The sequence below is a fragment of the Argentina silus genome, assembly GCF_951799395.1.
Source record: "Argentina silus genome assembly, chromosome: 11".
NCBI lineage: Eukaryota > Metazoa > Chordata > Actinopteri > Argentiniformes > Argentinidae > Argentina > Argentina silus.
In genome coordinates this window covers 6,171,881-6,195,959 of record NC_139665.1, presented here as the reverse complement: position 1 = coordinate 6,195,959, position 24,079 = coordinate 6,171,881, and the positions used below count along the sequence as shown (strand labels likewise).

Below are 24,079 nucleotides of genomic sequence, written 5' to 3'. Positions count from 1 at the left end.
GAAAGCATTACAGCAAAGCTATTGGTCCTTAATCTGCATATTGATAATCCAATCCAACACCCTTTTACATAATGCTAGATTTTATGTATTAGCTATGAATATTGACATTTCATACCAAACTGCATCAATTGATGTGCTTCTGAGTAAATGGCTGGTTTTGAGTCAGGTTTGCCACAGTAGCAACTACCCATTGACGTACAGTGACATGTCGACTGTTCTGGAAATGCGCATTACACTGTACTGTCCACAAAATCACCACCATACTGTTCTCTGTTCAGGACAAAGCTCTGGGATTATGTTATTAGAGAGATAACACAGCGGACAGACAGTAAGAGGACATTATAACAGATATTGACCCAACAATGTAGTACAATGTCAAGGTTAAAGACATAAATGAAAAGCGCTAAAGATAATAACCCTCAGTATTACAAGATGGCACCCACAAAACAGTACCATCTGCATATGGAAGGGTGTAGAACATTCACAGCTAAATGTGCTTGATTGAAAACAACTAAACCTGAACATTATTGTTGTTCTATAGGAAGGCAAATCAGACAGAACAAATGATGGTGATAATCAATTTCATGTGTGTTAGGAATTCATTTATTAACAAACAAAACACTCCCTATATACTGTACTTAAAAGTATTTGGGCAATAATAACACAACTGCAATACAATACTGCTGTAAATACCAAGGTAGTGGGAGTAGGAACACCAGCCAGGGGTCTGACTAGAGGCTGTGCTGCTGACCAGATGGCTGGGTGGTTATCTAGGAGAGCAGACAGTATCAACAACAGTCCTGTGTGGGACTGGGAGTGTGTCGGAGTGGGATCCCGTCCTGCCCTCAGGCAGTTGAGTGTGGTGACTATTGTCTGGACAATTTATTTAACCTGTTTAGATCACAGTCACTGTTAAAAGTCTGCATTTGGCGACACAGATCAGTGAGATGACACTAATGGGTGCTTTCATAGAAAACACAAAGGGGTGAGGCAGGGACGGTAGTATGTACAGTGGATGCGTGTGTGTGTGTGTGTGTGTGTGTGTGTGTGTGTGTGTGTGTGTGTGTGGTGGGGGATTGCAAGATAGTATGTAAGATTGCATTGGATTCGGTATAAGTCTGCATAGAGATTTTCAGACAAAAATTGCATTTAATAACATTTTGTACTTTCAATATGTAAACAGTGAAAGGCAAGATACCATTTGTAGTAAAATAATCTCAAAGTGAAAGCATATCCATGAAAATATAAATACAAACAGGCAATAAAAAATGAAATAAAAGTAATTTGCTTGTTCCTCTCATACTGTATCCAATCGTATTTACAAATGTCGCTTACAAAGCTCATAAGTAAGGGAAAAAAAAGTAGCCTTCATACCCAGGACATCATTTTGGGAAACAAACTACAGTGCTCATCTTCTCCTTCAAGTCATCTACTCCATTTTGGACATCTCAAATTTGGTAGTCATGGTCTCCTAAGGACAGATAGCAGAGCAGTTATAATGATTGCACATAGCCAAAATAATGGCAAGGAAAAAAACATGTATGGCAGTTCAATCTGATCTATGTAACTGATTTTTATTTATTTATTTATTTTAATTGTACTGTTTTCTTTGAATACACTGACAATCCAATATGTAGCTTTGCGTGCACCTGACAAGACCTTGCAACTTGCTTGTGTGTGTGTCTCATTGGCTACCTACTGCATGGGAGCTGCACGCGTTTCTCAGTGAGTGCGGACAGTGGCGGAAGCAACCACAGCCTTTGTGTGAAAAAGTAACATGTCTAAAGATGATTTATATGTTGGTAGCATGTGTCAAGATGATTGTTCTTAGTAAACGTCCTGTTTGACATTACAGCTTTGTCTGGGTTTTGTTTGAGAAAATGATGGTTTCTTTGTAACTCCGGCAACCGAGTAGCGTGTACCCTGGCCCTTGGTGGCAACCTGCAGGGTAGTAGGGTATCCATGACAGGGTTTTCTGTCACAGTATGAATGCACAGCTGCTGGTAAAGCAGTCATTTAATGTAAAGAGTGTTTAAGTGTCTCCACTGGCTGGCTTATTTCTGTGTTTATGTGTGTTTATCATGTTTATGTGTAGAATTCCAAACTAAAGTCATGTCACTAAAATGATTGACAGATTCATTGTTTCAGTTAGAAGTCGTCTGAGCGAGGGGAGGGAGAGAGGAGGGGAGGGAGAGAGGAGAAGACTCATTCTGAATTGTCATTGCAATTCCCCCTTGCAGTCAATTTCCTGCATATGGTGGCTTTTAGGGGGAGTCGGAGGTGGAAAGCCACAACAACGGTGAGACAAAAAGGCCCGCCACCCTCACCCCCTCATTGTTCAACCAGACAAGATAACAGGCGAGGGAGGGATAAACAGTCTGACGTAACCCTGGTTACTGATACGGAAAAAGCATGTATCTGGCACCCCCTGCTGGTCCCACTAGGGAGAACGTTGTCTTACCTCATCTGAATCCAGCAGGGGAGGGAGGGCACTGTGTGGGGAAGAGATACAAATTGTGAAAATGTGATTTACTACTGAATATTACTGTTTACCATGTGGTGTACGGTTAAAGGGACAGTTCATGCAAATTACAAAATCATTTGGTTCCTTAAACTGAAAGGAGTCTATGGACACACTTCTGTTCATTATTAACATCATCATTGCAAAATAACTTAGAAAAGGAAAGTGGAGCTTTATGATTTGTTTGAATTGACTGAGATAATCTGGCCATGAAATTCAAAAGATGCTAAAACGGGGGAGATTTACTTTTTGCAACAAACATTTTTTTGCTATCAGTTAGCATTTAGTGACAGTGGCTTGATAAACAGAACCAAAGTGTGGGTTGATGTCGGTCCTTGGATAAGGAACAACATATATGATGATGATATGTTGAAATTTAGGTGACCTATCACTTTAACTCATAGTGGGACCATTATGACTACTTAAATCTGTGAGCACTTACACATCTGCCATTGAAGAGGGGATGTTTTCTTCTACCCATTTTAGATCCTCATCCTGGAAAAAGACCAAGCATTTACTATCATCTGACATAGTACCCTTCCAAACCTTAACAACCTCCAATGTCAACAGTGATTTTGACTTTGCAATATGGATATGCTATACAAGAGTTAAACATGATTCAACTGACACACAATGTATGTAGCAGATGTACAGTTATATACACGCAAATAAGGATAAGACATTGTTCCATTGTCCTCATGACTGAAGCCGAAGATATCTTATCAAAGCCAAAATCTGGTTTTGGATATATAAATATCCAGAATTCTGTCTATGATTTGAGTGGTAACATTTCTTCAACCACATCCCTCATCTTCTTTCTTGAATTACAGATTGTAGCTTTAAGTCAGATTTGAGTTGGGAGAGAATATACTGTATTATTCATCCCTGTGTTTTGGAGATAGAAAGCCATACCACTTTGTTTGGCTTGGCTGTTCCATTCATCTCTGATTTCAGACCCCGCATCTTCACGCCTTCTGGAGAGAGACAAGAGAAGACAGGCTCAGAGACACAGATGTGACCCTCAGCTGATTGAACTGTCACCTGTCAGAAACGGTGGCTGGGGTCTTGACAAGTGACATCCCATGGACCATTGTGGAAGTTCATGTAACACCTGGGTCAAAGTTGTTTACCTATCAAGACGAGGGCTGTATCAAATGATGTTTCAGGAAGACAGGGAACAGCCCGGTCCTGCCCGGGGACTTACCAAACGCTTCGTTCATCAGCTGTTCCTTCTCCTCTTCGTCGCTCACCTCATCCACCAAGGGGCTGAAGGCGTACCTGAACAGGAACAGGAAACCACATGTCACAGTTCGGCTGGATTCCATTTCAACTCCCTGTCAGCAGATTTGCACATGATGATGTTCATGTAATCCTAATCAGATTTGTAAGGAGGATTATGACTTGTGCGTTAGCTCATTCCCTCTACAGTTTCCTAGTTGAAGTGGGCCAGTATTTTTCCTTTGAACGATCAATTCGTTCATTCCTTTTAACTGTCAGATTCAAACCTTGGACAAAAGCCGATAGATGCTTTTAAGTGCAGAAAACCACAATTGTGCTAAACAGATTTGTCTTACTGGACCAATTCCACTCTGTTGCATGTTCTTTCCTGTTTCAATGACCCTGCAGCCCTGGAGGTGTAGAGTCTGACACCGTTTCTCTTGGTACTTCCAGCTCCTCTACAGGTTTGGGCTGTTGGGTGATGACCTGACTTGACCTCTGACCTCTCACCTCTGGTTGTTGACCGACGGCCTCCACAGGAACATGATCACCAGCAGGATGGTGGAGAACAGGAAACGCCAGAACGCATCATCTATCCACAGCTCCCTCCAGTCCTAGAGAGAGAGAGAAAGACTTGTTGACTTTTGGTTATCTTTCACTTAAATTGACACACCGACTGTAATATTTACACATCCAACAACCACAATTCCCCCTACGACTTTACTGACTTTTGATCTTTATTGAGACAGTCACTTAAAAATGTACACACGAAATACACCACATCCCCCCTATGAGAGAGAGAGAGAATCTCCCTAATACCAGTTCACCAGAGGACAATGTACTCCTGTCTGCCATCTACTGGCAGTCTCCCTCCCACATCAAACGGCTACACTCTAAACCTCAGAGGCCACGTATGTCACAAAGAAAACACTACTCACAGACTGGCACTTTGACAGCTTGAAGGTCTTGGTCGTCCAGATGATGAAAATGACAGAGGCTGCAGAGGACACAGATAAAGACCAGTGACTTTGAATGTTAGTGACTTTGAATGGCAAACACATACGTAGAACCACCGGACCACTGAATGATTGAACGGTCAAGCTCCTCACCGATCACAGCGAAGATGAGGGTGTTGGTGAAGTGGCGGTAGAGGGACAGCTTGACCAGGTTTCTTCTGAGACGGAGCAGCTTCATGGTCTGAGCCAGGCTGACGAAGATGTGGCCGGCAGTCAAGGACTCTTATGAAACAGTTAGCAACTGTACCTGCTACATAATGCACTCATTGACATTTCTGCGACACATTCACACCAAGACAGTCTCCTGTTAAGTCCCCAGGACAGAGCCGACACCCGTATTCCACAAGCCTCCAGAGGAACAGTCTACCAAGCTCCTACTACAAAACCACAGAAGAAGAGTTGACCAGTCTTCACAAGTGCATGATACGCTGATACACTCTGACGTGATGGAGCTCTGGGGGTATAAAGCCAGGTTTTCGTCCCTGTCACTCACTCAACCACCTGTGGGTCATTATCTCATTCCCCTCTCTTCTGCTACCAGTGGTCATCGTTTGGGCCATTTTTTTCCTGGTCAGGTTAGATGGTTAGGGAAAACTCTGGGCCTTAACCCTGGAAAGACTTCCATCCCTTGTTATAGGTCTCCCCTCAGTGACTACAACTAGCACCCCTATATTTTTCCTAGTCAGACCATGTTTTGGGGAAACCTCTTGGCCCTTGCGATGGTAGAAACAGTTTGAGAACCTGTTGCTTAGGTTGCGGCTCTGTCTGATGTCTAAATGCGTCTGTATGAAGCAGAGAATATCTTCTAGTGTGTTCCGTTGTCTTATCCAAGGGGAGGGCAGAGGAGAAGAGGGGAAGAGGGAGAGGGCATAAATCAACTTATGCCAAGGGCACTTTCAAACACAGGGGATATACGGAGTGCATGGCAAGGATGGAGTGTCAAGATAAAAGTGAGGAGAGAGAGGGAGAGACAGAGCAAGAGAGAGAGAGAGAGAGAGGGGTGCATCTCCATAAACTAAAGTGGATTCCTTTCCTTGTTCTTCATCTACACGAGCATTGGACAGGTAGAAGCAGATTCTCAATAGACTCATTGTTCTTCATCTACACCCATCATCTTTTCAAATCAACGCAGACAGAGGGGGGGAGAGGAGGCTACTTTAGATTATGGAGAGGCACCAAGAGAGAGAAAGGAGGGGATGGGGGCTATGCAGAGAGGTGTAGTACAGGATATCCACCAGCAGAGGGTAGAGTCGAGCACAGCCAAAGGGATGGCAGCCAACAGGACCAGATCATCTTCAGCCTGAGGGGACAGAGAGGGGGACGGATACAGCGGGAGAGAGGAGGAGGGGAACGGACAGAAGGAAGGCAGGAGGGGAGGGGTGGAGGGAGGGAGGGAAGGAAGGAGAGAGGCAAACAGAAGCGCACAATTACGAAACGGCACCATCACACACTCTTTAAGGAGGTCATGCAGATCATACACCTATAGGACCAAGTAGGAGAGACAAACTGCAATTTAGAGGGTTTGAGTCATACTTTGGAGGGATGGTTAAGGCATGTTTCACTCTTTGGATTCTTAACTCACTAACTGCCAAATAATTCTGGTATTTATCGAGCAACAATACTTTGATTGGCTACACAATGAAGCATCATAATTTATGCATTTTTGGTGAATAAAGTCACGGGGCTGGGGCAAAGTCAGCGGGGCTGCTGGATGTAGCTTCAAAACAAAGACACACACCTAAAAAACATCTGGATGAGAAATACATAAAAAAATAAAAACAATAATTAAGTGTCAAAAATTGCGAACTGTCCCTTTAATCAGTGATTTAAGCACAATTTGAAAGACTGAGAGAGACTCCAGAAAAGGGAGGAGGAGGTGATTTTGGTAAACTATGGAAATACAGCCCAAGCAGCTGAAGAGAATTTACACTCACCGGACACTTTATTAGGAACACTATACTAATACTGGGCAGGGCCTCCTTTTGCACTCAAAACAGCCTCAATTTTTCGTGGCATTAATTCCACAAGATGTTGGAAATATTCCTTTGAGATTCTGGTCCATGATGACGTGATTAAGTTACGCAATTCCTGCAGATTTCAGGTGCACTTTCAAGCTGTGAATCTCCCATTCTACCACATCCCAAAGGTATTCTATTGGATTCAGATCTTGTGACTGGGAGGGCCACTGAAGAACACTGAATTCATTGTTCATGGAACCAGTTTGAGATGACTTTTGCTTTGTGACATGATAATGCACCATGCTGGAAGTAGCCATTAGAAGATGGGTAAATTGTAGCCATGAAGGGATGCACATGGTCAGCACTCAAATAGGCTGTGGCAGTCAAGCGATGATTGATTGGTATTAACAGGCCGAAAGTGTGCTAAGAAAACATTCCCCACACCATTACACCACCTCCACCATGAGAAGGTGTACAGGTGTTCCTAATAAAGTGTTCAGTGAGTGTATGTAAAAACATGTTGACAGACACAGGCAGTCAGACAGAGACAGACTTGGTCATGCCGATTTACTCCAAAAGGATATCCACCACACAATACACGAGTCAGTGAAGGCCAGAACAATGTCACACAGTAGCTTGCTACTGCGTTGTTCCTATGAGAGAGACAGATTAACAGTGGATAAACAACACTGCACGTCAACATCAGCTGACCAAGGACTACGGTCGTCTAGATCAGTGGGTTCCAACATGGAAGTTCATGAGGTATGAAATGGTTGGGAACCCCTGGTCTAGACAATATAGGGTTTCATTTGAGTGGAGCTAGAAGTACTATTGTCTGTACTGTAAGTCACATAAGCACAGTGCATTCTGGTCCAGGAGGAAACGTCCATCTGAGAGCAGCGGAGAGAGAAAGACTTACCGAGTTGACCCGGAGGATGCCCTCAACAATGGAGAATATGAGGTACAGCAATCCCACCCCAACGACCCTGTGTAACAACGCACCAAGCCTTGGTCTAGAGAGAGAGAGAGAGAGAGAGAGAGAACGACCAACGTTCAGACAGACAGACAAGCTTTAATATTCACTGCTGAATCAATCTTCTCAATGTAAACTGATCTGACGGGCGGCCCACTCACTTGACGATGCCGTAACCCAGACTGGCGATGATGACGAGCACGCGGGCCAGGGTCCTCTTGACCGCTGACAGGACCTCTGCGAACAGTACCGCCCCCTGGACTGTTGGAGGACAAAGCACACATAGCAGAGTACAACAAAGGAATACAAAACCTCCAGGAACGATCACCAAAACCAGAATCCATCAAAGATGTGTGTGTGTGTGTGTGTGTGTGTGTGTGTCTCCTCCCCACCTGAGAGGCCGTCATAACGGATGCTCTGGAACTCTGCGTAGAAGACGGCCTTCTCCAGCATACCCAGGAAGATGACCCCACCGATCCAGAACTGGATCCTGAGCAGGTCCCTCCAGTAGCAGGCAGACAGGCCCAGCCACACCAACCCCAGGACCACGTAGATGATACACATCACCATGTAGAACTAGGAAATAAGCGGAGAGAGAAAGATACTTACCCAATTGGCCCTGAGGACAGTGTTTTATAACATGTATATAGAGAAATGTAGAACATTTCAACATATTCTTACAGTTGCTGTATCTCCGACACGATGTCTGTTACACTTATATGGGCATTCGGAGGATGAGACCAAAACAAATATTTAACGTGACTGGATCTGATTCGAAACGCTGTGAACAATATTCTGTATGGGGGAGGAGCCTGAGGAAGCTCCTCCCCCACCCACAAACCCTAGAGTTGTGCTAAAGTTGTTTATGGAAGCTAGCTAGTGAGCTGGAAGTTAGCAATGGAAATGTCCGACCGTCTCCTTGAGTCAGTAACCCTGAAGGTTTGCCGGCTTCATGGGGTACCATGGATAAAGGATTTCCAGCCTCTTTATTTGACGTTTTCATTTCAAAACGGGATGTGCTCGCTTGTGACATGATTGTGACAGATTGTGCTATGACCTGTCAGTCATTTCATTTTGAACATCAACAGCCCGCCCACTTCTGACTGCTCCATCACGATTGAACAAACTATGCATGACAGACTCTGGGGTGGAGCGTCTGTCAAGAGAGACGGCATGTAACAAAGCTCTTATTGCATGTAGGCTATAGAGTCTTACTGCATGTAACACAGTTAGAGTGTCTTACTTATTCCAAAGTAAGAAGTATGTTTTCTGATTATGTTACAGTAGGTTAGAAGGTATGCCCAATGCTAGGGCTTGACTTCACGTGGCTTACTCTATGGTTCACAATACTACATACACCCAGAAGTCAAAGTAATGGACTTACGATCATAAGAGACCATTCTGAGGCAGAGAGGTAGTCATGGGGCCCTTGCATGCTGACCTGCACTGCAGGGAGTCAAAGAGAACAACAGTCATGTTAGTCTGGGTCTTATAGCTAATGCAGCAGAAGCATTGTCCAGTGTTATGTGTTACATATGTATGTATGATCTAGGCCTAGGGGCCTATGGTCTAGTGGCCTGTGTGTGTGTGTGTGTGTGTGTGTGTGTGTGTACACGTGTATGCATGTGCATGTGTGTGTACACGTGTATGCATGTGCGTGTGTGTGTTTGTATGTGAGTGCCTGAATTTTTGTGTCTACGTGTGTATGTGTGTATGCGCGCACATGGTATATATGTGTATGTGTGTGTGCACGCGCATGAGTATATGTGTGTATGCATGTGTGTGTGTGTGTGTGTGTGTGTGTTTGTATGTGAGTGCCTGAATGTTTGTGTCTATGCGTCTCTGTGTGTGTGTGCATGAGTATATGTGTATGTGTGTGTATGTGTGTGTGTCTACTGACATTGGATTTCCCAGGCTGGGGCTGGGGGGGTTTCGATGGGGGAGCTCTTGTCCTTGACCTCTGTGATGTGGATGATGAACATGTAAGGCCCGTCCTCCCAGGTCTGGGCCACGGCATCAAAGTGAGGCTGCTGGGAGGTCTAGGGGGACCAAGACATCGTTAGGGATCACTTAAAGCTACACACTGGGATTTGATTTTCAGCAAAACAACACCACGCTCTACCAACTGAGCCACAGCGTATCTGTAGGTTCGTGGAACCCCTCTCAAAGTTAAAGACAGTGCTCTAGGTGTATGTTCTGACAGTCCATGGTACCTGCAGCATAGTTTTAGACATCATTTGTAGCATGTGTTTGTAGACAATGAAGTAAACCTGACTGTATGGTTTAGTATACTGTGAAGTATGCTTCGTCAAAACATTCACTCAATGCACAGCAGCGCTAGGCTAGGTTAGCATGGCGTCACTCACCACTTTCTTGGCTGGGGCAGCAGGGGCCTTCTCTTGGACTGCCGTTGTCTCTTCTTTCTCTACAAGAGTGTCCTGGGAGAGAGGGAAACTTGTGAAACACACCACTTCAATAAATACATGTAGATTAAGACTAGGTGAGAGTAGATTTATCGTTATTGTTCATCCAGGTACGGAAATGTGTCTTTAGCATCACCAGCCACGTAACAACAGACACTGAAAACATAAAATCATCATCATCATCGTCATCAGTCACTTCACACAACAAAAATACACATATAAGAAACTAAATACTGTCCTGCCTAATCACTGAGCAGAATAAATACACAAATAAGTTTACAAAGGAGTTAAAACAACGCCATCAACATTCTAGGCTAGACAACATATTGCTGAACCTGAATTACCTGATGAGTGAGCCTATAGCCCACCTTGGCTTGAAATCACGGGACCACCGTATACAATATAATACGAATACAGAACAACTTTAATATTGGATTTGTATTGTATTGTATAGGACGGGTGGTTCAGTGATTTCTAGCCTAGGTGCACTGTAGGTAAATCAGGTTTGATGTCAGTAAATCAGGTTTGACAGTTATGCACAGACAATCTACATTTACATCATGTTTTACATTAAAATGCCTAGATTTTGCATATATTATTAAATGATGTTATCAAATGAGATGAGGGTGTTTGACAGATTCAACATGTTATGGTTACTTTATAGACCTTTTTCTCCTCTATGTTTCTTCTCTTCCTGCCTGTGTTGTTCTCAGTGACAGGCTGAAACACAACATGTTGGGTGGTTATATGACAGTCATATATTTATTTATCATTCAGTCTTGACCAGGGATGATGTGGTGGTAGTAATAAAGGTGGCTATTACAAATGTTCACTAATGTTATAACATGTCAATTTGACAGAGGGTGGGTAAACTCACCAGTTCTGGAACTGACTCAGTAAGTCTGGTCGGCTCATCGAAGGCATTGAGAGCAAACTGTTAGAGCGAACAAAACAGAATAGCAAGCATAAGACAAGGCCTTTATGACTGCTTTCTAACGTCACCCTGAGCTACAACATGTGTTTTATAATATAGGCTCCATCAGACCAGCAGATCTGGGTTCAAAAGTATTTTAAATACTTTGAGCATTTGGCTTGAGCCTGCCTGGAGTGACAGACGGGCGGGGTTTACACTGTAGGGACTATTCCATTGGTTCCATTGTGCCAGGCAAACTCAATCAAGCACAGCCAAGTATTTGAAATTATTTCAAATACTGTTCGAACCCAGGTTTTCAGACCAGTGTGACTGTTTAGGCCACTACATTCTGAACAAACACAGGAAGACACGGAACAGGAGTTTGTGCCCACAATGTATGAACAATTCTATGAGGTGTTCTTGGACAAACCTGTCTTTGAGAGCTAGGGGGTACGCAGGCTTTTGTTACAGCTGGGCACAAACACACCTGCTTCGACACATTGTGATCTGGACTGAGGACCATGAATATATGATTGATTGTGTGAAGCAGGAGTGTTAGTGATGGGCTGGAATAAAAGGCTGCACAAACAGCAGCTCTCCAGGACCAGAGTTGTAGACTCTGGGTCTCTAGTCACCTACCTTGTTGGGGCTCATGTGCTGTGTACAGTCGATGAGGGGGTACTGATGGTACACATAGAAGCCACTTCCTCCGTCCTGCCTCACCACTGTCGTCCTGAAATAGGCATCTGCATTGATGGGCTGAAAACCAGAGATACAACCATAGAAGCTTAAGAGACAGAAAAGGTTCATACTGAATTAAACAGGCTAAGCACTACAACTTGGGCTACGAATATAGTCATCTGCCTCGCACAAACTGTGCTCTCCGCACATCCACACAACTCAAATAATCATTATGTGGTCTACAAAAGTGAGCTTTTAGACACAAAACCGGCAACTTTTGATTTGATAAAGAGACTGTGTAATGTGGGTTAACTGGATAGGCTAGAGACTCTGTGGGAGTTATAAGATAATGCTCATTGGTTTACACAAATAATCATTGATTGATTGCAAATAAACATTACAACATAGGCCTCAGGCAACAACCCCTGACTTGGATAGGGAGAGACAGGGCGGGACAGGAGGGAAAAAGGGGAAGCTGAAACAGATTCTGTGTTTGGAACGTTGTGGGTAAGTGGCGCGTCCGATTTGCCGGCTGCTATAGCGTTTACCCCGAACTGACTTCTTCTTCTTTTTTTTTTTTTAAATAATGCAAATAAAGTTTATTTAAGTTTTAAATAAAGTTTAAAATGAATAAACATTTAGCAAATAAGCACTACAACTCCTTCCACATGCAACGCAGGTTGACAAAGTGTAGTCAACTTTGTTCCAAGGGCAGAAAGAATCTGATTGGTTTCTAAAAAGTAAGTGGGCGGAGTTTAACAGATGCACACCTTTTAAAAACAGGGTGGAGGTTTGAACTGAGAATCTAGTAAATAAAACGTTTAGTTACAATTGTATCATTTTTAAATCACTATTGTGTTACAGTAGTGAGACACATGTGACAATATCCCTAAGATACAACTGCTCTCTTGACTTGAAACAAAGTCAAATGTAGAAAGCTAGCGGTCACAAGTGATAAGCAAATCATAAGCAAGCAAGCTAGCTAGCTAGCTAAGCATTTAGCAACCTCTTAGCTACTCATGTTGAATTAAGAAATATAACTAGCTAACTAGCTAGGTGTCAAATATACAAGTAAGTCAGCTAACATTTGCTTTATTTAAATGTTTGGTTGAATAAGCTATATGAACAAAAAAGGGCATGGACAGTTATGCTGCTATGTGGGCAACAACGTAAAATGCTAAGCTAAACAGCTAGCTGGCTAACACATAGCTATCTCTTAATAATATTGAGAATAGAACTAACTAGCTAGCTATGTCTCAAACATACCAGTAAATTAGCTCCCACTAACTTTATCAAAACATTTAGTTAAATAATGTGAAATTAAAAAGTTATATAAACTTAACATTTGGAACAGACTGAACAGACTTTTCTGGAGGAAGAAACTTAAAGTGCTAAGCTAAATGTAGCTAAGCTGAGCAGAGAGCTACCTCCTTGAATTATAAAATAAAAATAGCTAGTAAGCTACGTCTCAAATATGCCAATAAGTCAGCTCACTTTATCAATTTAGTTGAATAAGCTATACAAACTGTTTATGCTGGGGGCAGAAATGTTTGTTTTGGTCACGATCACTTGTGGGCATAAGGGCAAATGTCAAGCGCAATAGGTACTTTTTAAAAAGTCAGAACTGCCCACGGAGCAGCCATTTGAATGCACTGTTTACATGCTTCCCCAGGGGCATTAATGTTAGTTTGCGTCAAGATCATTTGAAGCCCTAAGGGCAAATTTCAAGCACAAAAGGTAATAAAAAATATAATTTAGGATTACATTTTAAAAACTATTATTTTCACCTGTGAATTGGTCTGATACTGACCATCAACAGGCAATGTCAAGAAAACGTTCATTTTCAACCCATGGATAATCGTGTAACAATGAACATCAAATGGCAACCTCAAGTCAACAGTGACAAATAACCATCACATTACAATGTCTAATAAACGGTTAATTTCAACCAACATTTGACTGAGCAACAACCATCAAATAACAATGTCAATCTAACAATGAAAACATTCTAAAACAATACTCGCATAACGTCAGTTTTTGACTGTAACACACAATGCACACAATGAGAAATGCCCATGGAGAAGGGCCCATACCATGTACATTGCACTGTAAAGTTACTCTTCAAGTGACAGGTGTAGCCTAGTAGTCAGTCAAGCTTGGGAGCAAATATAATAAAAAATAATAATTTTCTCAGTCCTCAAATACATTCCATTCCATGGAGAGAAAAAGAATAGATAGATACATAAGAAAAGTAAAACAAATGCACAGTCAGTAAAAACAACAATAAAAATAGTTAAATATTAAAAGCATGTTTAAAAAGATCGGTTTTGTTTTGTTTGAAGGGGGAGAGTATGCTGGAAAGAGTGTATCTAGGGAGAGTTTCAACTCACATCAAGACCAAACACCTCATTGAAGCAGTGTGAGTTCCTCAGATACCAGGAGATGTTGAGTTTTACTGTAGGGTTACATTCTTCTGACAGCCCTGAAACACAATACATAGCCTAAAATCAGCATTCACAACATTCAGCGAGTGATTGCATACAATCTCATGGTTCTTATGATGAGGTCCTATACATGTCATTGGGAACAATATGTGACATCTATAGGGGCCTTGTTATGTGATACTCCAGTAGGTTCAGAAAATCATTGCATTCTCCTGACTGGAAGAATCATGAGAAAGCCTTACATTTCATCCGGATGAAGGTGTTGTTAAACATCGTCTTGGTAAAGAGAAAGAAGCTCTGCTTCTTTAGAGTGTCCTGCAAAGCGTCAGTGAAGAAAATACCACACTTCATTAGGTGTTCCGGGTTTGCTTGCATGACAATAATACACACTAATGTATTAGATTGGTAAGAGTCACTTCACAATTCTGTCTGGTTCAAATAAATAAAACGTGTGTACCCAGTCCCTAGGGAAAGAAAGCATTGGTTCATTGTCTCAAGTCAGATCACGACTGCCAGTAAGGCACTGATTTAAGCTGTCAAAAGAATGGACTGTAGCTACAAGCTATCAAGTCGATGATCATATTTTGGTCTGCATTAGGTATGCAGACGAGGCAACTTACGCTGTTGACGCTCAGGATCCATTTACCCGGTTCAGACACTGCATGTAACGGGCGTGTAAAGTGTAGAAAAGCTAACAAATATAAGGCTTTTGTCAAGTGCCCTGTTGACAACCCTGGTTTCATGTCGCTAGCCATTTGGACCAGGAAGCTACGATGACAACTCCGTGTGCTGCGTTCCTGCTTGCTCCTTAGTGTGACGTCAGCAGGAGGCGGAACCCACTGGTAGATGTTTCCCATCGGTGTTCTCTGAGCTCCAATAAGCTCAACATAGCAACATTAAGACTTCCGGTTTCCCTTTTCGACGTTTTCACGGTTTCAAAATAAAAGCGCGAATCAAAACATGAATGGAAAGGGACAAGATCACAATATTTTCTCTTATTTTGCTGAAATAAGCACACATTACCAACAGTAAGTATAAACAACAGTAAGTATAAACAAGTAAGTAAACAAGTAAGTATAAACAGTAAGTATAAACAATTTTGAAAAAGTAAAATGTACGTACTGGTGGAATGACATGTCATTTTACACATGCCTGTTATATGTTTATGTTTAAATGCAAAATAGTTTTAAAGTTTTTTTCTTAAAAAAACGTTTTTAAGTTTTTTGGGTGCTCTTATTTTGAAGAAATCCTCATTGACACACGTTTACATTGGACGGAAATAGGTGGGGGGAGTTCCACGATTGACGCTCAGAGAACACAGACGTGTTTCCCAACTTGCCGCTCCCTTTGGTACACACGACTAGGGTGTGAACTGGGATGTGCAGAAAACCAAGTTGAGTCTCTGCGAAGCTTCTTTTTGGACCCAGTAGGAGTGCCAGTCTTTCCGTGTTGTCGACTCCAGCGACGCAGTGAGTGATCCGTAAGTCATATTTTTAATTTAAGGCAATAAAATCCTTCAGATAGAGTCCGAATGTTTTATTTATTTATTTAGTTTTTCTTTCCTCGTTTTCCAGGCTTTGATCAAGCTATTGACCGAAGGCAGTCGTTTTTTTGCTACTGACTATAGGGAGCACAATGTACACATTAGGCGCCTCCCTGTAATAGTAACATATTCAGAACATTACATTATAACTTTACAGGCCTATATATAGAAGTAATGACTTGCTGTATTAATGCTTCCCTTCTCTGTTGTTGTCTCCAAGCCTGCTAAAATCACCACCGTGTAATATATTCATCCCCAGGTATCAAGATGTTTCTGGCCAAAAGACTCATTGGTGGCATCATAGATGTTGTGAGGTACATCTGGATATCTCTCTCTCTCTCTCTCTCTCTCTCTCTCTCTCTCTCTCATATTCACATTCTCTCACATTGTCAGTACACTGACATTATCTCGGACCTATTAGGCTAAGTTACAGACTCAGTATTACTGAGAAAGTTGTTGTATTCAATGATCTTACGTTTTTATGTTACAGCAACATCGACCCGAAACAATTTGTGCCCTCAGACCCTGTAAGTAAAACAATTATTCTTGCTTCAGAACTGTGGAAATGTTCATGTTTAAACACTAGTGTCTTGTTGTGTCTTGGCCTCCATGCCAGACTGCAGAGAAGAAGGAGGTGAGTGTTTGAGTGTGTAACAGTCCCTGGTCTGTGTGTCGCAGCCCCCACCTCGGAGACCGCTGGCCTACGCAGAGCAGGACGAGAATGAAGATGAGAGGAAGTTCAGAAAGGTGTTCCATCAACTTGCTGGGGATGTGAGTACATACGGGCTCCTACACTCAACTCAAACAGATAGTCCACTTCTGTCCAACAGAGTTTCCTAAGGGTCAGTCAGCAGTGCACGTAATGCTTCCCTCAGGTGATGAGTGAGTGTGTCAGTGGTAAACCATGAAAGCAACTCATTGCATTGTTGTACAATCGGCTCCACTAGTTCAATGCCTTAATGTGGATGTGTTGTGTTATTTTGCTACAGCATGTTGTTTTCGATGACAGAACACATAAATTACATTCGTTTACTGTCATTTACAAGAAATGTGTGCTTGGTTACCATAGGGCGACGCGCTAGAATCAAAAGACCAGAGACAGTAAACACATTTTTGTGTGTTTCATAAATTATATGTTTTCCTTGGGCACCCCTAATTAGTTATTTGTGATGGGTGGCATTTCCTTTTGTGGACAATTAACACACACTGACACACACTGTTAGTAATTGTCACCGGCCTAGAGCTAACGACTCTCATCTGCTAAGCCTAGTTTGCATTCCAAACCCCACCCTCCTCCCTCCTCCACCCATTTCTTCAGAATGTGGTTCATCCAGCCATCGTGACAGGGTGGCTATGGGCTGTCAACCACCCTGCTGCTAACCAATAGAAGCCCCATTTGATCCACGATCCCGCCCATTGGTCCAGTTTCCCATCTCATTGGTCCAGTTTCCCATCTCATTGGTCCAGTTTCCCATCTCATTGGTCCAGTTTCCCATCTCTTGACAGCTAGCCTCATACCCCCTGGTCCCAGATCAGTTTGCTTAGCTCCTCTGACTCACCTTACTTGCCCTCTACTATGTGGGGAGTTGGCTAAAACACATACAGATCTGGGACCAGGGACATCCTGAGTATCCTGTTCTTAGATCTGGCTTTAGTGGTGGAATAACGACAATGAGGGTGTGGTTTAGAGTGGTTTATTCCACCAGAGGCAGGAAAAGGGACTGGTTACTCTTCTCTGTGCATTCCTACCATTGTCTGGCAGGGCGGCTGTCCTCCCTGGAGTGTTTTTGTGGGAGTGGGTGTGGGTGCTGTTTGAGTCATAGAGGGGCATGGATACTAGTTCTACTACTCCTCGTTTCGGTGTACTGACTAACCATAAGCCACAAGGGGGCCTCACTCAGAATGTTATTAACTTATTCAGTGCCGAGGGTGAATAAAGTCGGCCATGTTGTCAGCATTCTAGAATGCCAAGGGTGGCTTTATTCACCAAACATGCACACAATGTGATGCTTCATTTTATAGCCAATCAAAGTACTGTTGCTAGGTAAATACCACATAAAACACTTGGTGGTGAGTGCTCCAGAATTCTTTGGCAGTTAGTGACTTAAGACCATGAAGATAATTTTTATAGCTTTGTGTTGTTTGACACGTTGTCCGCATATCTACTTTTCTCTTTCTCCCAGTACTTCCACACACACACACACACACACACACACACACACACACACACACACACACACACACACACACACACTCACATATAGAGTACTTTGTATTTGTTGATTTGATATGTTGTTGTTTTTTTATTCATGATTGCAACCCCTAAACACCTGGGCAGATAGTGGAGGCAATGATTGAATAGTCATCTCAGTGTCCCTGTCCACTAACGTGACATGAATTTTGACTTTGAATCAAGGGCTTGTACTGTAGTTGTGAAACATGTCTATTTATTGGTGTGTAGTGGTGGTAGAATAAGTCATATATGTGTCTGTCTGTCTGCTACAGGACATGGAGGTGAGCCCCAATGAGCTGATGGACATCCTCAACAAGATCATAACACACCGTGAGTCCTGTTCTTAACAACCTGGTTGTTTCAATACTTGTGTTTATCATCGCATTCTTATGGACAGGGGGCCATTGAAAAGTGTGTGTCTATGTGTGTGTGCGCGTGCGCGTGCATGTGTACAATATGCTCAAGTTTAGTTATACAGTATTACTGTGCACGTGTGTTTTTGTCCATATTCTGGTCACACATGACTCATACTGTATGGAGTTTGACTCATATCCAAACTCACGTGGAATGTGACTCATGTCTTCATTCAAATAGAACTTGACTCATATGTACTGTAATAGCCTCATATCTAACGGTCCTTTGGTGTAATGTGTTTTCGAAGTGAATTAGTGATGTTTGTTTGAATTCCAGATTCTGATCTGAAGACTGATGGTTTCTCTATTGAGTCATGCAGGAGCATGGTGGCAGTCATGGATGTATCCTTCCACATCAGTGTTTTCATCAGGATGAGGAGCTGCCTACAACATATACAATACAATCACAATACTGTTGATGATATGGAGGGCAGACCTGTCACCTTTGATATTACATTTGAATTCATTTGAAAGTATTTGAGGTGTGCTTGATTTAGCTTGAAGTTTGCACTATTCCATTGATTTCATTGTTCCATACAAACCAAGTCAAGCACATCTCAAGCATTTCACAGTATTTCGTTGTGTCATTTTATGATAGTATTTAATTTGAACTTATGTATTAGAGCCAGGTCTAAGAAGCCTGTTTGCATAAGAGTTTATCTTAACCCTGAGCACACAGAGCGACAGCACAGGAAAACTAGGTTTCCACGAGTTCAAGTATTTATGGAACAACATCAAGAAATGGCAGGTATGTAGCAGTCCTCATCATCATTTGTGTCACATGAACCTTTTTGTAAGACTTTCGCCCTGAAAGGGTGAGAAAAGTTTTCCATTTATAAATTGAATTTATTGAATTGAAATAAATTGAATTTATTGAATTGAAATAAATTGAATTTATTGAATTGAAATAAATTGAATTTATTGAATTGAAATAAATTGAATTTATTGAATTGAAATAAATTGAATTTATAAAACACCCTGTGAAAATGACAAGAGATTCCATCACTCCCGAGATGAATTTGCTAACCCTCCTGCAAGCATCTACTGCAAACATCATATACAGTTTTTTTTTCCTTCACTGATGCTTTCTTCGCAACGATGTGCTCAACTTTCAAAACTTTTAACACAAATCTCAAAATGGATAAACAAACAAGCACATTTTTCAAAACTTGATTTTCAATTGATTGATTATATAACACATACCTAACTAAACCACTGTTTTACACAGAAATACATTAGATATAATTAATAATATCATTTTAATATAATTTCCCAATCAAAATATCTTTATTTCACAGGGAAATACTTGCTTGATTAATAATTACTTTCACCACTTTGTCATAACTTCAAATGTTTGTCGTTATTCAGTGCATCTACAAAGCGTATGATGCAGACCATTCAGGTGTCATCGGCTCAGACGAGCTTCCCAAAGCCTTCAAAGCTGCAGGTGAGTGTAACGTTTTGGTATGATGAGTGGACCCAGGTGCGATGCATATAAAGAAGGCAGACGATACCAAACAAAAGGATTAAAGGGAGAAAACAATGTCTCCAAAACAGTACTCGTATATATTCAAAGGCTACAGACTTAACTTGAAACAAACGGGAGAGAACAAATTCTCCAAAACAGTACTTGTATAGATTCAATGACTTTCGTATCTCAAGTGACCAACACACGGTGCACACAGTGTGAAGACTGAGCGGAGAGTGAAGGGAAGTGAGGGTACATAAAACATCAGTGACAATTAAACACAGGTGCAGGTGATTAGTCCATGATGAGTGAGTGAGGCGGCACAGTGGGCGGCCGGAGGGAGACCCCTAGGGACCGCACTGGGAAGTGCGCCCCCCTCCATAACAGGTGAACTCGGAGATCAGAAGACCAGACCTTAGTATCCCTCATTCTGGATCTGGTTCATCTCCCAAACCCAGAATCTGAAGGACAAAGATTAAGCTTAGTCCTGGACTAAATCACACTTTCAGTGAAGATTCTCTATTGACAATTTAGGACTGTTTCAGGACTGGCCTTAATATAGGTCTGGGAAACCTAGCCTAGTCTTGGACTAATATAATTTTTTTATAGAAATTCTCAGGAACACTTCATTTTACCTAGCCCCTCAAGACACACAACACACACACACACACACACACACACACACACACACACACACACACACACACACACACACACACACACACACAACAATGGTATTGGGGGCACAGTTGGTCTTAAGGTTAGGGAGACTAGCCAGTAACCCCAAGGTTGCTGCTTCAATCCCTGGATGTGAGCCAGTGATTGGAGGGTTCTGAAATCACATCTACATGACTTATAACATGAGAATAAGAAAACACTGAATAAAAACCTAATAAATGGCCAGTAATACCCAGAAATTACCCAATTAGCTACTTAGCTAATTAAATACTTGTAAGCCACAAATGAATGCATTTTTGTTCAGGATTAGTCTTAAACTGTGTCTGGGAATCCAGCCCGAAAAGAGTTTGACTTAGCGAGACTATGGTTGATGTTTATTTTTATTTCTTTTTTTAAATATGTTTTTAGGGCATTTCTGCTTTATTGGGATAGAGACAGTAGAGATTGACGGGAAGGATGGGTGAGAGAGAGGAGGGATGACATGCAAGATATGTCGTGGGTCGGAATCAAACCAGGAACCTTGCGATTATGTGGTATGCGCATTTGTGTGCTACGCCACTAAGCGCCCCGTGGTTGATGTTGTTGATCCACACCTCGTACAGTACTGTATCAGATGTCAACAGCAACACAGAGTGACGCGTCATGTTTCTATTATCATTTCCTCACAGAGTGATGTGCTGCCATAGCTTGCTTAGATGGCACAGCCCACAGAACACAGTCATAATTGTGAAATAATGGATGTTGTGAAAGCTGGCCGAAGCGTACTGTGTCTGCTGGTCGTATACCTGACCAGGAAAAACTCTGGGCCCTAGTTCTAATCTATAAATGAGGCTCTTGTTCTTCCTAGTTAGATCACCCTAGCCCTTCTACACAGCTATGCCCATCTCATTGGTTTCTCTCTCCTGTGGTGTCCATGTTTAGGCTTCCCTCTCAATGAGCAGCTCTTCAAGATGATCATCCGCAGGTACAGCGATGACTGTGGCAACATGGACTTTGACAACTTTATCGGGTGCCTGGTGAGACTGGATGCCATGTGTCGTAAGTGACTACTCGATACACACACCTATGTCTCGTTGATACACACACCTATGTCTCCTTGATACACACACCTATGTCTCCTTGATACACACACCTATGTCTCCTCGATACACATACCTATGTCTCCTTGATACACACACCTATGTCTCCTTGATACACACACCTATGTCTCCTCGATACACACACCTATGACTCCACAACACACACACACCTGTGACTCCTCAATACACACACCTATGATTCCTCGACACACACTTATGACTCCTCAACACACACACACCTATGACTCCTCGATACACACACCTATGACTCCTTGATGCACACATCTGTGACTCCTCAATACACACACCTATGTTTACGTCTCTCTTGATTCTTGATTTCAGATTTTTTTTTTTCCCAATGTGTGTAACAGTGTGTGTTTTGTACATGTTGCAGGAGCCTTCAAAACTCTTGACAAGGATGACAATGGAACCATCAAGCTTGATATTAAAGAGGTATGTGTGTTGTCATGATCTGCTCCAGTGCTGGAGTTTAGTCCAGTGCTAAGCCCTGCTGTCTTCAGACTAAATATAGCCCCCTGAGTTCTGCCCCCACCCTTTGTGGTGTGTCCCCATTTGTCAATCTCCACCATAGTTTTTCTCTGTCTAAATGAGAAAAAAAAGTTAAGTATCCCTTTAATATGAACAGCCGAGCATATGCAATGTGTAGTAGACACACTCCTCTGGCTATGCAAGAGTAGTTGTTTAGGAAAATTATATTTCTCAGATGAATTAATTGATACAGACATAACACATAACTATATAACCTCTCTTTCTCTCCACAGTGGCTGCAGTTAACCATGTACTCATAAAACGCCAAAGAACGCTTTCTTTCTCTCTCTCTCTCTCTCTCTCTCCCTCTCTCTTAGTTGAAGTAATTATTCTTGTTTTTGATCCAAAGAAAATACTCTATACCATGTTATTGATGTTTACAGCCCTCCCATTGAGTAATAAACATGGAGGTAAACTGCCCAGAGGCCAAATGCAACTCTTCATCATAGTGAGGATAGAGGAGTCTTTGGGAAGATTACTGGACCTATGTGCTAATGCACTCCCTTCTCGCTAGATGGCAGCACAGCACTTTAGACATATCAAGGATAAGTTTCCTTTCTTTATTCAAATAAAGTTCTTCCAGCAAACAAACATTAATATTTCTGACTCTCCTTAGATTTAATGTTCTTGCTGCTCTTTAATGTAGGCCTTATGTACCATATAAGCTTCCATGCTCAATTAAGTGGCAATATGCAATATTACATATTAATCTTGCTATGTCATATGTTGCAGTTTCTTATTAAATAAAGTTTCATGCTTTTACACTTGTCCTCTTATTTTGCTATCACTAATTATAGGTTTGTCTAATCCTAATTTGAGATCAATATCAGATATTCATGCCATGTCGAATATGTGGGGCCTATCCTTTTATTGGGCCTGCCATATTATTTGACGAATAGCCTATTCATGAAAATAATTAATATTTAATCATTTGTGTTGACACATCAAATCTTGACTTACATCTCAGCCAAATAATAAGACTATTGTCATGCTGCCAATTAACTTTTATTGACACTGCCTGGGGAACCGGGCATAAAGCAGACGCTCATGACGTCCGCAGGTACCCGTTTCCAGAGCAACGAGCCATCATTCAGTGGGCGGGACCTCGGCGAGAAGACGTGCAGATAGATGAACCAATAGAAAGAGAGACGCCCTGTTTGGTGGCCTGATCCACCAATGGCTGAGCAGATGGTCACCAGGGCGTGTCGCCTGACTTACCTGAAGACCTGGAGGGAGAGAAAAACACATGATGCTGAGAAGGATGGTTCAATAACCAAAGAGGTGTTGGATCTATTCTGTTCAAGTGGATGATCGGGCAATATCGAAAGAGACCCGAACACTAAGGTAAGATAACCTATGAAGTTTTCAGAGGACGATATGTGTTCGTCGGTGACTAACTTTTAGGTAGTTGTAGCCTATTGCATATTCAGATTAAATAAACTGGTGCCATACTGATTCGACACGATTGCAAACAGCTGGATGTGTAACACCGATTTTTAAATGCCTAACAAAGATATGAATGCACTCGAACTGTAAGATAATGTATGTGTGTTCGATTGAAATTACGCACTTTCAAAGTATTGTTCCATTGTTAAGACAAACAATAAAAACTGCAAAAACAACAACAACTAGGCTATTCAATTATATACCATGCATACCATGAACCTAACCACTACTCGTTCCTCGAAATCCAAGCTTGTTTCATCATGGGAACTCATCATTTGTTTTGCACACTCCAAACCACTGATACGCCCCATAATAACTTGTGATCTGTGTAGCAGGCTGTTATCATCGTTATCTCTTGTTAAACAGAGCGACATCCTACACCAAAGATGTACACTTTCAGCATATGTTGCTGAAATGAAATTAATGCGGCAATCGTGTAAATAACATGTCCAAAGTCAATTCATTCGGTATGATGTCACTGTGTATTCAGCCACTGGCCACAGAATCATAGGCATATCATATG

At 42.0% G+C, this 24,079-nt stretch overlaps 2 protein-coding genes across 3 annotated transcripts; one reads left to right on the top strand and one right to left on the bottom strand.

Annotated features, from left to right (window-relative positions):
• Positions 1-1,019: 1,019 nt before the first annotated feature.
• LOC310811741 (transmembrane protein 87A) lies at positions 1,020-14,942 on the bottom strand. The gene is made up of 21 exons (XM_083680018.1): positions 14,768-14,942; positions 14,390-14,462; positions 14,094-14,185; positions 11,662-11,781; positions 10,987-11,043; positions 10,776-10,829; positions 10,053-10,124; positions 9,587-9,725; positions 9,071-9,132; positions 8,079-8,262; positions 7,848-7,947; positions 7,633-7,726; positions 7,298-7,366; positions 4,849-4,957; positions 4,678-4,736; positions 4,250-4,353; positions 3,726-3,799; positions 3,434-3,495; positions 2,964-3,016; positions 2,462-2,492; positions 1,020-1,471 (listed from the first exon to the last, which is right to left on the bottom strand). Exons 1-21 carry the CDS (start codon positions 14,900-14,902, stop codon positions 1,430-1,432), a joined length of 1,785 nt encoding a protein of 594 aa, XP_083536144.1. The 5' UTR covers positions 14,903-14,942; the 3' UTR covers positions 1,020-1,429.
• Positions 14,943-15,501: 559 nt separating this feature from the next.
• capns1b (calpain, small subunit 1 b) lies at positions 15,502-22,872 on the top strand. Of its 2 annotated transcripts, none has more exons than XM_083680487.1 (11): positions 15,502-15,627; positions 15,950-16,004; positions 16,181-16,217; positions 16,369-16,461; positions 18,196-18,253; positions 18,614-18,678; positions 19,016-19,084; positions 19,705-19,783; positions 21,404-21,520; positions 21,956-22,014; positions 22,344-22,872. In XM_083680487.1, exons 2-11 carry the CDS (start codon positions 15,958-15,960, stop codon positions 22,368-22,370), a joined length of 651 nt encoding a protein of 216 aa, XP_083536613.1. In that variant the 5' UTR covers positions 15,502-15,627; positions 15,950-15,957; the 3' UTR covers positions 22,371-22,872. The 2 variants fall into 2 exon arrangements, with proteins under 2 accessions (XP_083536613.1, XP_083536614.1); XM_083680488.1 differs by having other exon boundaries at positions 15,516-15,616.
• Positions 22,873-24,079: the final 1,207 nt, after the last annotated feature.

Bases quoted from the DNA above. Each gene is read 5' to 3' on its own strand.
- LOC310811741 (XM_083680018.1), bottom strand. From the start codon at position 14,902: ATGGCTAGCGACATGAAACCAGGGTTGTCAACAGGGCACTTGACAAAA. The intron at 7,948-8,078 runs GTGGGGAGGAGA...GTCCTCCAACAG, and splicing joins CCGTTATGACGGCCTCTCAG to TCCAGGGGGCGGTACTGTTC. The intron at 2,493-2,963 runs GTAAGTGCTCAC...TTCCCCACACAG, and splicing joins CCCTCTTCAATGGCAGATGT to TGCCCTCCCTCCCCTGCTGG.
- capns1b (XM_083680487.1), top strand. From the start codon at position 15,958: ATGTTTCTGGCCAAAAGACTCATTGGTGGCATCATAGATGTTGTGAG. The intron at 16,218-16,368 runs GTAAGTAAAACA...TGTGTGTCGCAG, and splicing joins AATTTGTGCCCTCAGACCCT to CCCCCACCTCGGAGACCGCT. The intron at 16,462-18,195 runs GTGAGTACATAC...TGTCTGCTACAG, and splicing joins TCCATCAACTTGCTGGGGAT to GACATGGAGGTGAGCCCCAA.